The sequence below is a fragment of the Hemitrygon akajei genome, chromosome 1 (genome assembly GCF_048418815.1).
Source record: "Hemitrygon akajei chromosome 1, sHemAka1.3, whole genome shotgun sequence".
Taxonomy (NCBI): Eukaryota; Metazoa; Chordata; class Chondrichthyes; order Myliobatiformes; family Dasyatidae; genus Hemitrygon; species Hemitrygon akajei.
In genome coordinates, this window is record NC_133124.1 from 53,088,219 (window position 1) to 53,108,629 (window position 20,411).

A 20,411-nucleotide genomic window follows, 5' to 3' on the forward strand; every position below is an offset into this window, starting at 1 on the left:
ATCATAAAGTTGGAATGAAAGGTGGAGGGATTTAGGAGGGGAATGAGTTCTGAGCTTTGGTTGCTGAAATGCCTACCAAGATGAAGCAATTACTTTCCCAGAAGCTAGAATTAAAACGAATGCAAATAAATCAAATAGATCCAGTGATGGAAGAGATTATACAGATACAGAGGGTTAGGATCAAGGAGAGATTTGAAAGCATGTGTTAGAACCTTAAAATCAACTAATAACTTAGCCAGGGAAGAATGCAAGTCAATAAAATAATACAGTAAAGAGCAAATGGACTATGACAAAAGAAGAGATGGATAGGTGGTTTCGTAAAGAGTTCAAGATTTATAGAGAGCATAATGAAAGAGAAAAGCACAAGTTCGACTAATCAGTCTAGAGATTAAAAATTGCTATGGGAGTGAGATTTAAGAGATGCAGTGTTGGAATTACACAAGGTAAAGGAGGTGATGAGAAAAGGTAGTTTTAGTAATGGCACAAATGTGGTTTGAAAGCTCAGCTCAGGCTAGACAGGACCAATTCTTAGGAAGGAATTTAAACCCTAGCTGCATTTTTGTTAACTACTTCCCATGCTTTACCCACTGGGCAAGGAATGTTATATTTTCACCATCATTCACATTGGCATTACTTACTAATTACCTTTAGCACTGAAAGAGTCCATTAGGGCAGCATTTAATAAAGCATTTGGCTACAATGTTCATCAATAAAATATATTATTTTTAAAATACTTCTATCCAATGTAACTAATGGCTGATTAGTGCATTGCATAATCCTCTGGAACCTTATCCAAGCACACATTCTTTAGATAACTCAAGAAAAGTCTCGAAGGCTAAACTACCAACCTTATTTACATGCTGACAAAAAGCTGGTACTGCAATCATCTGACTTAGGAAGTTCAAATATGCAGCCACAAGAGATAGAATGGCACAACGGTTATGCGTGGGCAAGTTATCTTCATTAGTCACTGCCAAATCCTATTAGCAATAATTTGAAAAATTAGAGATAAGAACAATAATCATACATTTCAAAAAAGTGTTTCTGAAAGCTGTAATCTTGTCCAAGCTAGGAACAAGATCAGTGTTAACATTTCACTCCTAATACAGGGTAATACATTGTTGAATTTCAATCTGAAAGATGCGACTTCAATGTCACAACTGAATTATAGAGATTTTCACGAACAAATTGAACTCTCTGATGTATTGGAGCTAATGGAAGTTTTATATATTAGGAAATTATGCAAAGGACAAGATTATTTCTAATTAATGAGGACATGGATTTTACTTTTCCAAATAACAGTAGATTATGTAATCATCATCCATGTCATTCAACATATTTTAAGTAGTTTTGCAAAACAATAAAATCACTACCTAGATACAGGTTGCGAGTTTTCTTTAGTTATTTTCAATCAATTGTGATATAAAATATCAAGGAAATTTAAGCATTTTTAATTCCAGTGAAAACTGAGTTTTGGTTGATTTTTCTGCTAGCTCAAAAAAATTATGCAGGTGCTGACCATATCCCAATCAAGAAAGAAGATCAAGGCCTCAGTATCTGTGTTTATTATTTATAGTAACGCCTGCACTGTTTTGTGCACTTTATGCAGTCCTGGGTAGGTCTGTAGTCTAGTGTAGTTTTTTTTCTGTGTTGTTTTCACGTAGTTCAGTGTAGTTTTTGTACTGTTTCATGTAGCACCATGGTCCTGAAAAACGTTGTCTTGTTTTTACTGTGTACTGCACCAGCAGATATGGTGCAAATGACAATAAAAAGTGACTTGACTTGAGTGGGTGTTTCAATTGATAGGGGTTAGGGGTGTTGTTGGATGGATGGAGTGGTTGGATTCTAGAAGAAAGAGGCACGGTTTCACAATAAGGATTGCTCTTTTAAGATGAAGATGAGGAAGATCATGAGCCTTTGGAATTCAGAGCCAAGGAACTATGGAGGTGCTGAATCACTGAATACACATGAGACCAAATTAGGCTTTCGACCTTATTGAAGGTAGTTCAAAAAACTATATGGCATACCACTGTTGTTATTTCTTATGTTTCTGCCTCAAGCTTCATTCATAAATTTTAAAGACTTAACCGCATTAATAATACAATTTTCTACAAATCAAATATAAAGTTATAGTACAGCAATATAACAAATAAAAGGCTCCATGTGGATTTTTTTTTTAGAAACAATTGTTTTCAATTCTCGAAATGGCTTTTGATGATAATATTTTGATCCAGTGCATTAGCTTATGTACATAATTTACTTTGGAAAAGAACTGCGATATTGAGCATAATTTGCAAATGGAATAACAACTAAGTCCTTTGCAGAAATCTGAGCCTAGTCTATCACCTGAAACAACATTTAAAATGATAAACTAAAAGCTTACAATTAACAATACTTAAGTTTTAGATATTAAATCCTAGTTAATTCCTTCCATACAACAATTTTGATTAATACAATCATTTGCACTAATTTAACATAGTTTCTAATTATAAAATATCATTTTCAGTACTAAACTATAGATTTAAATGTATTTGTGAATTGTACCTGAATAGCTAGTGCAAGACGAATCAAGTCTACAATCACTTCATCATTGGCCAGTTCTATTGTAATAAGTACGAGAATGATGAATAGGAATTCAAAATTTTTCTGTCCATTATCATCTTCTTTGCATCCCACGTAAATGTGCCTGTATAACAGCTGTCCTTGCTGAAAAATGGAATTGCTGGTTATGATCAAAAATTGTTAATGACTGACACTCATCAGTAAATGCACATGACCATGATAGTAACTGCCCAAAATCATTACAAAGTGTACTGCTCTGGTCTTTGAAGTTAATTATTCAAATAAAGTTTTTCAATAATGAGTGATGAGAAGCAATTTCTTTGTAAGAAAATTATTGAGTACAAACTGTTCTGTACACAAGGTTTTTGTCTGCACTAGAACCAAGTTCACTCCCAGAAACCCAGGCAGATTTAGCACCGTGATTCTTACATTTCAAACCTTTACTGGTTCCTCCACAACCACTGAGCTGTCAAATTTCCCTAATGTTACCTCTTCATCACCGATTTTTCACTGTATAAAGGACAGCACACTGACCTATGTGGTTTAGAGCTGATGATTAAAACAAGATCTGTTGTTTGCATTGATTTCATTCTGGTAATCTCCCAGAAGCCATCAAAAATTCTATCGCTGAAAATTCCTGCAATAATGCTTAGTTTTTCATGCTTTCTTCTGTTGTATTGCAATTTCTCAAGTGAAATTACATTTTTTAGTAGAAACGAACTGTTCATTATCTTAAACAACCTAACTGCACTATTCAAACAATAAGCAATCTAGATGTTTTGAATTAAGTTTTGTTAAATCATCTGTGAGAGAGTTGGCTGAAAATAATAAAACTACAGAATAACAACACACACAAAATGCTGGTGGAACGCAGCAGGCCAGGCAGCATCTATAAGGAGAAGCACTGTTGACGTTTCAGGCCGAGACCCTTCGTCAGGACTAACCGAAAGGAAAGATAGTAAGAGGTTTGAAAGTAGTGGGGGGAGGGGGAAATGCGAAATGATAGGAGAAGACCGGAGGGGGTGGGATGAAGCTAAGAGCTGGAAAGGTGATTGGTGAAAGTGATACAGAGCTGGAGAAGGGAAAGGATCATGGGACGGGAGGCCTCAGGAGAAAGAAAGTGGGGGGGGGGGGGAGCACCAGAGGGAGATGGAGAACAGGCAAACAACTAAATATGTCAGGGATGGGGTAAGAAGGGAAGGAGGGGCATTAACAGAAGTTAGAGAAGTCAATGTTCATGCCATCAGGTTGGAGGCTACCCAGCCGGTATATAAGGTGTTGTTTCTCCGACCTGAGTTTGGATTCATTTTGACAATAGAGGAGGCCATGGATAGACATATCAGAATGGGAATGGGACGTGGAATTAAAATGTGTGGCCACTGGGAGATCCTGCTTTTTCTGGCGGACCGAGCGTAGGTGTTCAGCGAAACGGTCTCCCAGTCTGCGACAGGTCTCACCAATATATAAAAGGCCACACCGGGAGCACCGGACGCAGTATACCACACCAGCCGACTCACAGGTGAAGTGTCGTCTCACCTGGAAGGACTGTCTGGGGCCCTGAATGGTGGTGAGGGAGGAAGTGTAAGGGCAGGTGTAGCACTTGTTCCATTTACAAGGATAAGTGCCAGGAGGGAGATCGGTGGGAAGGGATGGGGGGGGGGGGCACAAGTGGACAAGGGAGTCGCGTAGAGAGCGATCCCTGCGAAAAGCAGAAAGGGGGGGGGGGGGTGAGTGAAAAATGTGTTTGGTAGTGGGATCCCGTTGGAGGTGGTGGAAGTTACGGAGAATTATACATTGGACCTGGAGGCTGGTGGGGTGGTAGGTAAGGACAAGGGGAACCCTATCCCGAGTGGGGTGGCAGGTGGATGGGGTGAGGGCAGATGTGGGGGAAATGGGAGAGATAATGGGAGAGAAAACTACAGAATTTTGTTTTAAAATCCACAGTGAATGTAATATATTTTGTAAAACAACTACAAAAATGATATCAAGCTCTTAATATCTTATCAAAGTCAACTTAGTGTCAGGAAATGTTTTAAGGATAATTATGTAAATTTCCTATTATGTTAAATCATAAAATTGCTTTATCATATAATGATTACACTCATTTACTCTGGCTAAACATTCAGCTAAAATTAAAATTGGGCAAGGAGGGGTCTTCATGACATTCATCATTAAAAGATGCCTAGACAGTAGCATCCAATTAAAATATTACAAATCAGACAGCAAAGGAAGAGAATGTAGATTTTTCTATTCTATTAAGTGCAGATGCTTAAGAACATTTTGAACTCCATTGGCATTAATGTGTGGTATTGTACAACAATATGGAATATTACATTATGGTGCAATCCTTCTATTCTCTTCTATTGCACTGGTCCAAATTACAGTGGTTTTCATTAAGGTCAAGTACATGAGCTTGGTACCTTTAGAACCTGTCAATAACGTAAAACCAGGCTTCATACTTGTTTATGTTGTACTGCAAAAGACTAATTGATTAAAATGAAGAGTTTGGCAACAATGAAGTGGAAAGACTCAGAGTTATCACAAAACTTACATAAAAGCACATTAACAAAAGGATTATGGACCTCAGCTATTCAGTTCAATCTGACTGGCTGAGAAAATTTGGTTAAATTTTGTTTTTTGACTAAAGGTTACTTGTAAAGAGGACCTATTTTGATACAAAGTGTTTAAAACTTCATGCAGCCTGTACAGTAAGACTGTATAAAGAATCACTGAAATTCTGAAAATCGAAATAAAAGAATGAAATAGAATGATTTGGAAACCAATTGCTGGACCAAATTCTATTGCAGCCTCTGGGGGGAAAAAAAGGACCTGATTAAGGTCTTTAATTTGCAAAGAGGCTCACAGGTTGGAATGAAAATAAAAGGTCCCAACTTATTGAGAAGTCCAAACTGAGGGCCAAGAAAATCACTAGTAAAGTCAGCAAAGAATATATAACTTGTAACCACATGGAACAGATTTTGTGAGAACAGGTGTACTGACAGAGATATGTGGGTGAGCTGGCAGGGAAAGAAATGGAAAAAAGGGGGGGAAATCAGAACCAGATTAATATGCTGATGATGGAAGGAGAGCAAATATAGGGTCGTGAACCAGAGAGCCAATGTCCACAGAAGCAAGCAAGGATAGAAGTAATTCATGAACAATTTCAGGATTTTCTTAGAACTTTTAAATTTAGAACATCAGCCTGAGAAATTGTCTTAAGTTTGAGGAACTACAAGAATCCACCAGTACATTAACTCAAAAGCCTAACTAATGCCTGTGACATTTTTCAACATTTTGAATTAGCTGTTCATTACAAGCTAAATGAAATACATAATTATGTCAATTACTTTTTTCATGAAACTTATGTCTTGCTTTGAGCTCTTGTCTCTTTTTATCTTCAATGCTGAAACATCTGGGATGATTCTGATTAGAAAAGAATGGAAATATTAGTGAATAATTTAACAGGACGCTAAAGCAAATACAAATAACAGTTCAATAATATGCTGGATCTTAAATGAACAGTTTTGAAATAACCTTTACATTAATTTACCATTTTAATTATAGTTGTATTTGGCCATTAGACTCATAAGTGACAAACTGATATAGTTTCCACCAATATATTTTATGCATGCAGCCTTTAAAGGAAACTTAATTACTAGACAAAGCAGGATTTTCAAAATATAAATGGAATAATAGTTCAAGGATGTGCAACACAAGTTATTTTCAACCTATACAATATTATTATTCAACATTATACTGTAAGATTACTCACAACACTAGTTCTAATGATCTTGCTAAACTATATAAACTGATTTGATGCTGCTTATGTCTATAGGTTGGTAACCCAACACCACTGCTGTCTGCTGGACAATTCATAATTCATGTACAATGTCACACCTCGATTTTTTTTGTTAAACCACCATGCATTTCCCATTTAAGTTCATCCAAGAATATTTTACAGCAACAGAGACACAACAGACAGTAAATGCTGGAATCTAGAACAAATGACCTGGAGTAACTGAGCAGTCTGAGCAGCATCTGTGGGGGAAAGGAACTGTCAACACTTTAGGTCGAAACTCTGCACCAGGACAGAGTGGATTGGAGATAAATTTCCATGACAGTCCACTCTCAAAAAACACGACACAATTTCATTCAGATTTTGACCCAACTTAATTTACTTTGACAGAAATTTCAAAGTAACATGAACCCAGAATTCTACTGGTGATAGATACAGCATCCCAAGGGATCTTTGCAGAGAGACGATCTACATTACAATATCATTCAAACGAATGAAATTAGACACAGATCTGTAATAATATTCCAACAAAATGATTTTACCTCATTTCTTTGAACTTTGCTTTGTTCTCATGACGATCAATAAGACTATGTAGAATACACAGGACAAGTAATCTCAGCTCACTGTCTTCCATTAAAGAAACTGATAATATTGGCTCTAAAAATGGAGAAGGAAGTGCAGCTGCTATACTTTTGGCCTTGTATCCTGAAGTTACCTGTATTAATTAAAAATAGTAAACAATTTAATTACCTCTCAGGCTTCTGGACAAAAAAAGACTCATTTTATATTCTGCTTACTTATTTGTAAAACTTGTTTCAGGTACATACTTAGCAAGATTAACTATCAGTCTCTTATGCTTATCTGCCACTAAACTATATATTTCCTGTATTTTTACATTCCAAGGAGTATTTTACGTAAAACTAAATCAGCAGTTCAAAATAGCACCAGATTTCCACAAAAAAATTGCCAAATTTTCTTTTTGACCCTTTTCCAGTAATGTTATATATAGTTAATTTATACTCATGTAGGATGTTGTTCCACATCATGTTCTTGATTCACAGAATTTTTTTCCCTAAATCTTTTAACCTTTGTCCAATTCATTCCAACTTGTATTCTAGTAACCCTTGTATCTATTGTCCTATCACCTAAACTGTTTCTAGTTTCCTGGTCCCAGTTGACTCATCTTCACAATGGATGTTCAATCCTTCTTTCCCACCATCCCACATAAAGCTCTGAAAACCTTTTGCCTCTTCTTTGAACAAAACTCAGTCTCCTTTCACCTCCACTCTCCCTTAGCTAGCTGAAAATATTCATTGAACAACCCCTTCTACAAATATACTCATTTTCTATGAAAAAAAAGTGTAGCTATGAAATTACATGGGCTCAAGCTAAGTCTGCCTCTTTGTTTGATATGATTCTCGACCATCAACTCTTTCTGGTACATTGATGATTGTACTGATAGTGCTTCCTACACTTGTACAGAATAAATAAAAACTTCATTATCTTTGTTGTCAATTTCTAGGCTTGTGTCTTGTTTACATAGTCCATACAGGCAAATCCCTTTCCTTCTTTTGCTTTTTTTATATAAATGTCCATCTCAGCAGATAGGTTAGCCACCAATATCCATTAAAAAACCATTTGACTTCCACAACTGTTTCAACTACACCCTCTCGGTCTTCTAACCACCACATCCATCCTACCTTCTTTAATGCTGAGACTTTTCATACCAGTGCCTTAATTGTGGTTCTCTCGCCATAGTTACAGGGTTTCAATCACACTTCTCCATTAACCTTATTTCTGTGCTGTCTCTCTCACCACCAATCCAGACAAAGGAAAGAATTTACTGTCCTCATCTTTTCTCCACATTCATTTTGTATCTTCTTATCATTTCTAACAGGATTCTGCCACCAGTCACCTCTTTCCCTTTTAATAGGAATATTCCCTTCACAAATCAAAGTCCACTATCATATCTAGCAATATCTCACCTTTTCATAGCATGTTCCCATGCAGTCTCAGGAAATGGATCATCTACTCTTTTACCTCTTCTCTGTCCATCAGTCAAGGAAGCAAAGGGTCCTTTTATATGATGCACAATTTAGTTTCACTATTGACAAACTTGCACACTGCATTTGCTGCTCACAATATGGTTTCCATTTCATTGAAAAATGTACAGTGTGCATGATTGTTTCATGGGAAACCTCTATTAAGTGCAGAACCGTGACACCAACTTTTCAATCTTTGTAATTTTTATCCTCTATCCTACTTCCATTCTAAACTCTATTTTCAGCCTTCAACAACGGTCCAACAATGCTTAACGGAGTATTTTTGTTTTGCGATGCGTTTGCCAGTATATTAGAACTTTCAGAACTTAAAACTGAAGGTTATAATTTCAGACAAATCTCATGTTTTCCTCATCAGGCCACAGAATTGCCTGCACTCCTCCATCTCAATTGTCTTTTTGTCTCCAACTGCCAGTTTTTAAAGTTAGTTGCTACCTTCATAACCTGGCTTTTATCCTCTTTCAGACACTCCATTGCTTCCTCCAGCCCTCCCCCTCTTCAAAAACAATATCATCTCATTTTTCCAGTTTTGATGAAGGATTCCGAAGGGGTATATTGAAATATTTCCTCAAAAAACAAAGTTGCATTTAAATAATCCTATTTACATTTTTTCTTTTAAATCTTACCATAAGTAATGATTGTAGTAGTTTGACCTGGATTGTTCTTGTTCCACGGTCCCTATAAACAATTCAAACTTGCAAATTAAAATAGGCCTCATTATCTTAAGATCAGAAAATATCATAAAGACAAGAGATTCTGCAGATTTTGGAAATGCAGAATAACACAAACTGCTGGAGGAACAACGCAGTTCATACAACATTTATGAAAAGGAATAAAGAGTCGACATCTCAGCATGAAATGTCAAGTCTTTGTCATGAAAATATAATTTTGACCTTAATTCAACCACGACCCAGAAGCCAAATTTTAAACATTAAATAATTAAATTGTGATTTAAAGTGTATTTATTTCAATTTCCAAAAAAAAACAATTTCAAATACAAGTATGCCAATTAGTGTTACTGCACAGTCTAATATACTTCTACAGCAATTAATTCTCAATGAATAAAAACTTAAACAGATGAAGAGGAAATTACGTTTAAAAATGTCAGAGACATTCAGCAAATTGGGCAATATCTGTGGAAACAGAAACAGAATAAACATTTCAGGTTAAAGATCCCTCATCAGAAGTGGAAATTAAAAAAGCTCAGAGGCTGTAGCAAAGTCATGATTAGAAAAAAAAGTTGAAAAGATCTTTTTTTAAACTAGAGTTAGTAAAGATATTAAGAAGCAGGGCTTCAAAAGCTGGTTGACTCCTCATTACTGGCCTTGTTTTATGCCGGCGAGAAAATAAATTGTAGAAATGCACAGATTCTACAATTTCTTCAGCTAAACAAATAGTGCAGCAGAGAAAACCTTCGATACCTGCAGTATTAGGCTAACTTTAAGGAACGTAGCACCTGCAATGGCCAGATATATTGGACATCAGAGCTGGGACCAAAGCCCTTGAAGGGGAATTTGCCAGTCCTTGGTATGGCAGACACAGAGGTACTGAAAGGAACATTGGAATGGGAAGAAATAAACTGAACAAAGGTATAGGAGTTAAAATAGCATCAAAATAAGAAAGATCTTTTTAAGGATAGGACAAGACTAAGGCATTTCACTTTGAGGTATTGATCCATAATGGATATGACAGCATGGGTGCCCAGTTTCTTCCGTACATTTTCCATCATTATGAATCTTGCTTTTAGTGCTGTATTTGACTGCAGTGGCTAACATGTCCAAAGTTTACACCAACTAGATAAGAATATTTTAATATCTGATCTAAAGCAGAAGGTAACACATGACAGTACCTATTAACTGAGAAAGCACAAGTCTGAATCATAACTTACCCAGAGTAGCTCGACTCCAGGGCTCCAGTATCAAAGGTGGGCACCTTTCCCATAATAAACATAATTATTTCAGATCTTTGATAATCTGGAAGATTGCTCCCAAAAGAGCCTAAAATAAAGTTGACAAGTTCAGCCATTTTTATGATCAATTAAATTTTTAATACACAATGACAAAATTTTGTAATAAAATTCTCACACATCAAAAAACTAACATAAGTCTAAACATGACTTAATAGTTACTATATTTACTGTATATTTCACCTGCTTAAATTGATATCACTTTGCAGACAGTCCTCACCTCTCTCAACTTACTTTTCTGCTTGGCCTGTTATAGTTAAACTTGGAGACACTACACTGACTCCCTTCTTAATTATTAACAATTCCGAGGGCCCAGTATTCTCCTACTAACATCAGCTTAAATACTTTTGAACGGAACAGCAATTAGTGTTGGAGCAAGAATAAAAGAAACTTTAAACATCTGAACACCCAACCCCCATGCAATTTCTACAGATGTATGCTGTTTTTGCTATACGAGTATCATATTCTATTAGCTGCAAAGCAAATGTTGAAATATATTGCCCAAAGTTTAAGGCTCTGCACAAACATCACTGTACACATGTCATTTTGGCTGTTCAACCATGTAATCTCTGGATAAATGGTCTACAGATTGCAGGATAAAGGATAACAGCTTGAGATAATTGTACTTAAGATAGGACCAACTACTTTCACTGCAGGTTGTATAATGAAGAAATCTTGCAGAGATGTTCTGCTCCACATATACTCATGTATATGCAAATTAGACCACTAACATGGTGGATTAAGTGAACTTTGTTAGCGATCAGTCTTTACAACTGATGGAACAACTGAATAAGAAATTAAGAAACAATTGCGTTGCACAGAGGAGGGCCAAGTTTCTGCTAACCTGTTTTTTACGGTAAGATTTAAATTTTAAAAGCTAATACAAAAATGCATTGAAACACTGAATCACAGAACATTATTAATATGGCTTGATATCTAATAATATCATTTAAAAAAAAAATCAGTAAAAAATGTTTATTGTGTCTTTATTACCTACTTATAAACAGTTTGTTTTCGCCAAGGAAGAAGAGTCTAAAACTAGGGGGAGTAGATTTAAGGTAAGAGGGGAAATATTCAAAGGGAAATTGAGGAGGGGGTAACTTTTTCCACCCCACACAGGGGGTTGTGGGCATGTGGAACAAGTTGCCAGAGGAAATGGCAAAGACAGTTTCAATTATAGAGTTTAAAATACATTTAGTCAGGGATATCGATAGGAAAAGCATAGAGGGGTCCCAGCCACATGTAGACAAATGGTACCAAGCTCAGGATGACACATTGGTCGGCATGGAAAAGTTGGGCTGAAAAGCCCATTTCTGTAGCAGAACTATGAACCTAGTTCACTATCTTATACCAAAACATGTCAGAGCAAGAAGAAAAATGTCTTTGCTAAGCCGCTATTCAACCATTGCCTAAAACCATGTTACGTTGGCCCAAAATTTGTAATTATGATTTATATATATATATCCCACTACAATAGGATGTGCCATTTATTACCAAAATTAAGAAGTTGTCAGATATGCTGCTTCATAATTTATTTTAAGCTTATTGTAACGACATCTTCTTTTCAAGCTTGTTGTTCCAATTATTCCTGCACTTACCAAGTTATACTGTGTACCATTTAGGATCACAAGACTAGAAGGCATGAGAACGGAATTAAGCCATTCAGCTCATGGACTCTATACTGCTATTCAATCATGGCCGATTTGCTTTCATCCTCAACCCCAACCTCCTGCCTTCTTCCTGTAACCTTTGACGCACTTAACTAAACAAGAGTCTGTTAACTTTTGCTTTAAATATACCAAATAACTTTATCTCTACAACCATCTGTGGCAGTAACTTCTACAGATCCACCACCCTGTGGCAAAAGAAATTTAAACCATAAGATTTAGGAGCCGAACTCGGCCCATCAAATCTGCTCTGCCATTTCATCAAGGCTGATCCATTTCCCTCTCAACCCCGTTATTTTGCCTTCTTCCTATAACCTTTCAAACCTCAGCTAATCAAGAACCTGTCAACCTCCACCTTAAACACACCCAGTGACTTGGCCTCCTCAACTGCCTGTGGCAATGAATTCCACAAATACACCACTCTTCGGCTGAAGAAATTCCTCTTCATCTCCTTTCTAAATGGATGTCCCTCTATTCTGAGGCTGTACCGTCTGATCTTAGACTCCTCCACTACAGGAAACCTCCTCTCTATCCAGGCCTTTCAACATTCGATGGGTTTTAATGAGATCCTCTCTCATTCTTATAAATTCTAGTGAGTGAGCCCACTCTAGTGAGCTCAGATCCAAGAAAAGCTCCTCATAGGATAAGCTTTGCATTCCCAGAATCATTTTCGTGAATCTCCTCTGAACCCTCTCCAATGTCAGCACATCCTTTCTTAAATAAAGGGCCCAAAACTGCTCACAATACTCCAAATGAGGACCCACCAGTGCCTTATAAAGCCTCAGCATTACAGCCTTAATTTTATACTCTCATCCTGTCAAAATGAATGCCAACATTGCATTTGCTTCCTTACCACTGACTCAACCTTCAAGTTAACATTTAGGGAATCCTGCATGAAGTCTCCCAAGTCCCTTTGCAGTTGGGATTTTTGAATTTTCTCCCCATTTAGAAATAGTTTATGCTTTTATTCATTCTACAAAGTGCATGATCATACACTTACTGGCACTATATTCCATTTCCCACTTTGACCAAGTCGTTCTACAGCCTCCCTGCTTCCTCAACACTACCTGCCCCGCCCCACGTATCTTCATATCATCCACAAGCTTGGCCACAAAGCCATCAATTTTGTCATCCAAATCACTGACACATAATGTAAAAAGCAGCAGCCCCAATACTGACCCCTGCAGAACTCGACTAGTCACTGGCAGCCAATCAGAAAAGGCCCCTTTTATTCCCACACTTTGCCTCCTGCTAATCAGCCAATCCTCCATCCATGCTGGTATCTTTCCTGTAATATCACGGGCTCTTAACTTGTTAAGCAGCCTCATATGTGGCACATTGCCAAAGGCCTTCTGAAAACCCAAGTCCACAACATTTACTGATTCTCCTCTGTCTATCCTGCTTGTTATTTCCTCAAAGAATTTCTCATCATTTCTGTTGTAATGGGACATCCTTCTATTCTGAGGCTGTGCCCACTAGTTCCAGACTCTCCAGTGGGAGACTATAGGAAACATCCTCTCCATGTACACTCTATTTCAATATTCAGTAGTTTTCACTGAGATTTAGAAACATAGAAAATCTACAGCAAAATACAGGCCCTTCGGCCCACAATGCTGTGCCAAACATGTACTTACTTTAAAAATTACCTAGGGTTACCCATAGCCCTCTATTTTTCTAAGCTCCATGTACCTATCCAGGAATCTCTTAAAAGACCCTATAGTATCCACCTCTACCATAGTCGCCGGCAGCCCATTCCACGCACTCAACACTCTCTGTGTAAAAAACTTACCCCTGACATCCCCTCTGTACCTACTTCCAAGCACCTTAAAACTGTGCCCTCTCATGTTAGCCATTTCAGACCTGGGAAAAAGACTCTGACTATCCACACGATCCATGCCTCTCACCATCTTGTGCACCTCTATCAGGTCACCTCATCCTTTGTCTGGGTGGCAGTGTGACATGTGATGAGGATGTTAGGAGAATTCAGGGTGACTTGGATAGGCTGGGTGAGTGGGTAGATACTTGGCAGATGATGTTTAATGTGAATAAGTGTGAGGTTATCCACTTTGGGAATAAGAACAGGAAGGCAGATTATTATCTGAACGGTGTAGAGTTGGGTAAGGGAGAAATACAAAGAGATCTAGGAGTCCTTGTTCATCAGTCACTGAAGGTGAATGAGCAAGTGCAGCAGGCAGTGAAGAAGGCTAATGGAATGTTGGCCTTTATTACAAAGGGAATTGAGGAAGAGCAAGGAAATCCTCTTGCATTTGTACAGAGCCCTGGTGAGACCACACCTGGAGTATTGTGTACAGTTTTGGTCTCCAGGGTTAAGGAAGGACATCCTGGCTGTAGAGGAAGTGCAGCGTAGATTCACGAGGTTAATTCCTGGGATGTCTGGACTGTCTTACGCAGAGAGGTTAGAGAGACTGAGCTTGTACACGCTGGAATTAAGGAGATTGAGAGGGGATCTGATTGAAACATATAGGATTATGAAGGGATTGGACAAGATAGAGGCAGGAAATATGTTCCAGATGCTGGAAGAGTCCAGTACCAGAGGGCATGGTTTGAGAATAAGGGGTAGGTCATTTAGGACAGAGTTAAGGGAAAACTTCTTCTCCCAGAGAGTTGTGGGGGTCTGGAATGCATTGCCTCGGAAGGTAGTGGAGGCCAATTCTCTGGATGCTTTCAAGAAGGAGCTAGATAGGTATCTTATGGATAGGGGAATCAAGGGATATGGGGACAAGGCAGGAACCGGGTATTGATAGTAGTTGATCATCCATGATCTCAAAATGGCGGTGCAGGCTCGAAGCGTCGAATAGTTTACTTCTGCATCTATTGTCTATTGTCACTCCAAAGAGAAAAAGCCAAGTTCACTCAACCTATTCTCATAAGGCATGCTCCCCAATCCAGGCAACATCCTTGTAAATCTCCTTTGTACCCTTTCTATGGTTTCCACATCCTTCCTGTAGTGAGGTCATCAGAACTGAGCACAGTACTCCAAGTGGGGTCTGACCAGGGTCTTGTATAGCTGTAACATTACTTTTCAACTCCCTCACTTGGACAATGGACAATGTAGGCCCAGGACCATCAACTGCCCACCATGCATTAACCCTTTCATTCCCAAACATGGATTTTCAGAAGGTCTTTAACAAGGTGCTGCACATGAAGCTATTAAACAGGATAAGAGCCCATGGTAATACAGGAAAGGTACTAGCCTGGGCTGAAGAGAAACAGTGGGAATAAAGGGGCCTTTTTTGGTTTGGCTGCTGGTGACCAATGGTGCTTCACAGGGGCTGGTATTGGATCCACTAACATTCATGTTATATGTTAATGCTCCAGATGACTGAATTGATGCTATGTGGCCAATAGGCGACTTTAAGGGGAAGCTGCAGGCGCTGATGTTGTCACAGGCTGCTGCGCTTGTCCTTTTAAATGGTAGCGATCACAGGATTGGATCGTGCCTGGGTGAGTAACAGTGGTGCAACTTCGGAGAAGGCACACACAGCAGCTACTGTACAGAGAATGATGCCAGTCAAGCAGACTGCTTTGTCTGGATGTATCAAGCTTCTTGAGATTTGTTGGTATTGCACTTCTCTATATAACTGAGGAGTATTCCTTCACATTCCTAAACTGTACCTTGTAAATCATGCAAAGGTCTCCAGTCTGCTCCTGTGCCTGTGATATTTATGCAATTGAGTTTCTGGTTAATGGTGACATTCCAGGATAGTGATGGTGGGCAATTTTACAATCATAATGCCTTTGAACGTTAAGAGCAGGTGACTAGATTTCTTTCTCACAGATAGTTGTTGCTGGGCACTTTTGTGGCATGACAGCTCTCCGCAACCCTCCAGAACAAAGAAATTCACCAAGGACTGTGTGAAGGAATTCCCACACAAAGCAGTTTTAAATGACTGCTTGCCTTCCAACTATGCCCCTCTCTCCAATCGCTCCCATTAGTGGAAATACTTGCACACCTACCCTGCCTTTTAAATGCTTTAACAACATCACCTCTGATTCTACTGAACTGGGCAAGAATACAGATCAGGCTTCTTTAACCTCTTACTATGCCATTTGCCTTTTAAACGATTTGCTACACCTTCCTAACTTTGTATTTCAGGCACAAGCATACTTTGACTTGTTGTGATCATTTACAATCGTTTCCATTGTGATTGCAATCTGCCTTTTGATTCCTCCTAGCAAAGTGTATTACTTCACACTTTCCTACATTAAATCCATTATCCATCAGTAAATGTGGATATCTCACACTCTGCTCCCTTCAAGTCATTATTAATGACTGCAAATAATTGAGGGCCAAGAGCTACAATCATTCTGCAAAGCTCCAAGATGCTGTGAAAAACTCATCTTGCATACTGTTCACACAGATCAAATCATTACATAGTGCATTAAGCCAACATAAGGTAATACAATGACATAATGAAGTGTAAAAACTACTGAAAAAGTGCAGTGCAGGTAAACGAAACAGTGCAATATCATAACAAGGCTAATTATGAGGCCAAGAATCCATATTATCCCACAAGAGGTCCATTCAACAGTATGATAACAGTGAGTCAGAAACCGTTCTTGAGCCCGACTGTATGTGCTTTCACACTTCTCTATCTTCTGCCCAACGGGAGGGGAGCAAAGAGAATGTCCAGGTGGCTGGGGACTTTGATTATGCTGGCCACTTTACTGAGGCAGCGAGCAGTATAGGCAGAGTCCATGGAAGAGAAGATGTACTGAGCTATGCCAGTTGCCATATGTTATGCATCTGGACAGACTGTTTTCTATGGTACGTTGATAAAATATTGGTTAGGATTGATGGGAATATGCCAAATGTGTTTATCCTCTTGAAGTAAAGGTTTGGGTGGGCTTCCTTGGCTATGACATCAACATGTTTGGACCAGCACAGGCTACACCTACAGCAGGTAGTTGAAGCTCTCAATTCAGGAGCATATGCACCACCACCCTTTTTGAAGTGAACAACTAGTTCTTTTGTAAACATCGAGGGAAAGGTTGCTGTCATGATACCATGACACTAAGCTCTCCATCTTCTTCCTGATACAAATTATCTGTCATGTCCTTGTTAATTGATGCTTATTAGTGAATGTTCTCTTGGTCTTGCTGCATGCAGTCATTTGCTGAGGAGTAGCTAATGAAATTCAGTGTTATCCATTTATCACTGAACATGCCCTTTTCCAACATTATAAAGGAAATCAACTGAAAAGGGTTGTTCACAGAGGACAGGTTCAATCAACAGGGCATGTTATTCGTCAGGTGACCATCAGAACCTGCAGTCTAGTATTTTCCTACAAAGTTCAAGAAAATTCCTCCTACAGGACTCCTAACAACTTTAAATTTCTCAGTGTTGTCATTTCAGAGGATCTGTCCTGGGTCCAGTCCATAACTGCTATTACGAAGAAAGCAGGGCAGCGCCTCTACTTCCTTAGAAGCTTGTGAAGATTCTACATGTCATCTAAAACTGACAAACCTCCACACATTCTTCTAAATTCCACTGAGTACAGGCCCAAAGCTGCCAAACGCTCCTCATGCGTTAACCCCTTCATTCCTGGAATTATCCTTGTAAACTTCCTCCGGACTCTCTACAATGACAATCCATCCTTTCTGAGATATGAAGCCCAAAACTGTAAGCAATACCCTACGTGCGGCCATAGGATTTCATCTTGTTTAGTAACTCATGTGTGGCACCTTATCAAATGCATTCTGAAAATCCAAGTAAATGACATCCCTTTGTCCACCCTGCTTGTTACTTTCTCAAAGTACTCTAACAGATTTTTCAGGCAAGATTTCCCTTTACAGAAACCATGCTGACTTTGACTTATTTTATCATTATCTCCAGTTGATCATGGGTAAAGCCCTCCCCACCACTGAGCACAGCTACACTGGGTTGTCACAGGCAAGCAGCATTCATCAAAACCCCCCGCCATCCAGGCCACGCTCTCTTCTCACTGCTGCCTCAGGAAGGTGGAACACAGGCCTCAAGACCCACATCACCAGGTTCAGGAACAGTTATTACCCCTCAACCATCAGGCTGTTAAACCAGTGGGAGTAACTTCACTCACTCCATTCATGAACTGGATTCATTTCAAGGTCCCTTCAGCTCATGTTGATATTTATTGCCTACTTATTTATTTTTCTTAGTTGTTGGATATTAGTTGTTGCCCGCCCTGTCAGGGACGGTCTTTCATTCTTTCTACTGTGTTTCTTGTCATTACTGTGACTGCCCGCAATAAAAGGAGTCTCAGGACCACTGCTTTTCCCATTGTTTGTCAATAATTTATTTAGAGAAATTGAAGGCTTTGTGGCAAAGTTTGTGGATGTTACAAAGATAGGTGAGGGGGGGTTGGTGGTGCTGAGGAAGCAATGCGATTGTAGCAGGACTTAGACAAATTGAAAGAATGGGCAAAAAAGTGGCAAATGTAATTCAGTGTTGGAAAATGTATGATAATGCATTTTGGTAAAAGGAACAATAGTGCAGACTATTACCATACCTAAATGGGGAGAAGGTTCAAACATCAGAGTTGCAGAAGGACTTGGGAGTCTTCATGCAAGACTCACAGAAGGTTAATTTACAGGCTGAGTCTGTGGTAAAGAAGGCAAATGCAATTTTGGCATTTATTTCAAGGGAAATAGAATATAAAAGCAAGAAGATAATGCTGAGCCTTTATAAGACACTTGTCAGGCTATAATACCCTATATTCCTCCCCTCCCAAGCAAACTACATAGTTCCAAAGTTGCTGATTATAGGACACCAGCTCCACTAACCACTGAGCAACAGGAGGATTCCACACCTGATTTGAAAACCAAAGGCTGAACTTGCTCCAATCTAGTTCAGGATACAAAACCGCAAAGCTTACGTGACAGAACTTTGAACATTTAATTGCTGATAAGGTGACAATCAAACCAAGCTCAGTCTGCAAGATAACTGGAAACTATGACAACTGTCAAAGCCACACTGTCAACCGTTTCTTGCCTTTCAAATGTCTCCAGCCTTCAGAAACATTCCAAAACAGAACTTATAAACTACCGTAGATGTCGGATTATAAGCCGCTACTTTTTCCCCACATTTTGAACAGCTTTGAACTCTGCGGCCTTTAATACGGTGCGGCTAATGCATGATTTTTTTCACGCCGCCAAAAACATTTTGCCTCGTAACAGTAGACCAATAAAATTGATGAGTAGTTCACAGAGGTCCAATGAAATTGTACGATAAATCAAGCGCACTTTCACAATTAAATTATTGTAAATCAGTCATTTGTACTCACCCTCATCAACATGGAAAACACTCGAAGAAAAGCATTGTGCTGCCTTTATGGCAGTTATTTAGTTTATAATATTTTCGCTTAGTAATTCATTTGTTAGTTAAAGTTAGAAGTGTTTTAACTATGTTTGTTTTCTGTACTACATCGCGGGATGCTATGACGTCACACCCGGTTTCGCCGCGTCTTGTGGGAAAAATGCCGGTTTGCGATAAACGGGACGGCGGGGGGCGAGCGGCGGAGCGAAAACGCTGCTTTTAAGTTAAAGGCGATCAATAACTTTTCCTGGTAGGCTGCAGTATATATATTTTTTACCAGTCGTTAGGAGATATTGGAATGTTGTTCAGTAAAAAAGTATACGCAACGTATATTTAAAAGTAGCCGCATTACAGGCACGGTTCGAAAAAAAGCATTTGCAATATGTATTTGTTTATGTTACCATATGGATTTAATTAAAAGTTAAAAAATCCTCACGTGTAATATCTTTCTGTGTAAATATCTCATATTACAACGTGGGACACCTGCGGCCGAAAATCCGGTGCGGCCTAAAATCCGGTGCGGCCTGTACAAGTAAAAAATTGATTTTCTTTCTAAAATTAGAGCCAGCGGCTTTTAATCAGGTGCGCTCTGTAGTCCGGAATCTACGGTATTAAAACATCTATAAAATCTGAACATTTTATTTTTAATGTTCTTCCTTACAGCTGTCCTATTTGAGATCAGTAGGATCCTAGACGTTAGCCTAGTCCTAGCAGAAGTACATACGAGGGGTGATTGATAAGTTTGTGGCCTAAGGTAGAAGGAGTTAATTTTAGACAACCTAGCACATTTATTTGTCCTACATTTATACACTTAGTCCAGCGGTCATGGAGCATACGGATCCCTTCTTTGTAGAAGTCGGCATCTTGGACCTCCAGAAGTGGTCCACACCATGGGGTGATTGATAAGTTCGTGGCCTTAGGTAGAAGGAGATGAGTTATTAACTTCAAACTTTCTGCATTTTCACTCAAAGAGTTGAACTGCATGTGCATGTAAGTCCTTCCACCTAAGGCCACAAACTTATCAATCACCCCTGCTATGGACCAC

General features: G+C 38.8%; 1 protein-coding gene across 8 annotated transcripts in view; it reads right to left on the reverse strand.

The window, feature by feature from the left end:
* The window catches only part of efr3a (EFR3 homolog A (S. cerevisiae)), a 145,587-nt gene that overhangs the window by 21,244 nt on the left and 103,932 nt on the right, over positions 1–20,411 (reverse strand). For all 8 annotated transcript variants that reach the window (XM_073043289.1, XM_073043251.1, XM_073043279.1 and 5 more), the window contains 6 exons: positions 10,307–10,415; positions 9,045–9,096; positions 6,901–7,073; positions 5,910–5,985; positions 2,545–2,706; positions 849–980 (listed from right to left, as the gene is read on the reverse strand). In XM_073043289.1, the coding sequence (XP_072899390.1) occupies positions 849–980; positions 2,545–2,706; positions 5,910–5,985; positions 6,901–7,073; positions 9,045–9,096; positions 10,307–10,415 (704 nt within the window). The remainder of the gene's footprint in view (positions 1–848; positions 981–2,544; positions 2,707–5,909; positions 5,986–6,900; positions 7,074–9,044; positions 9,097–10,306; positions 10,416–20,411) is intronic.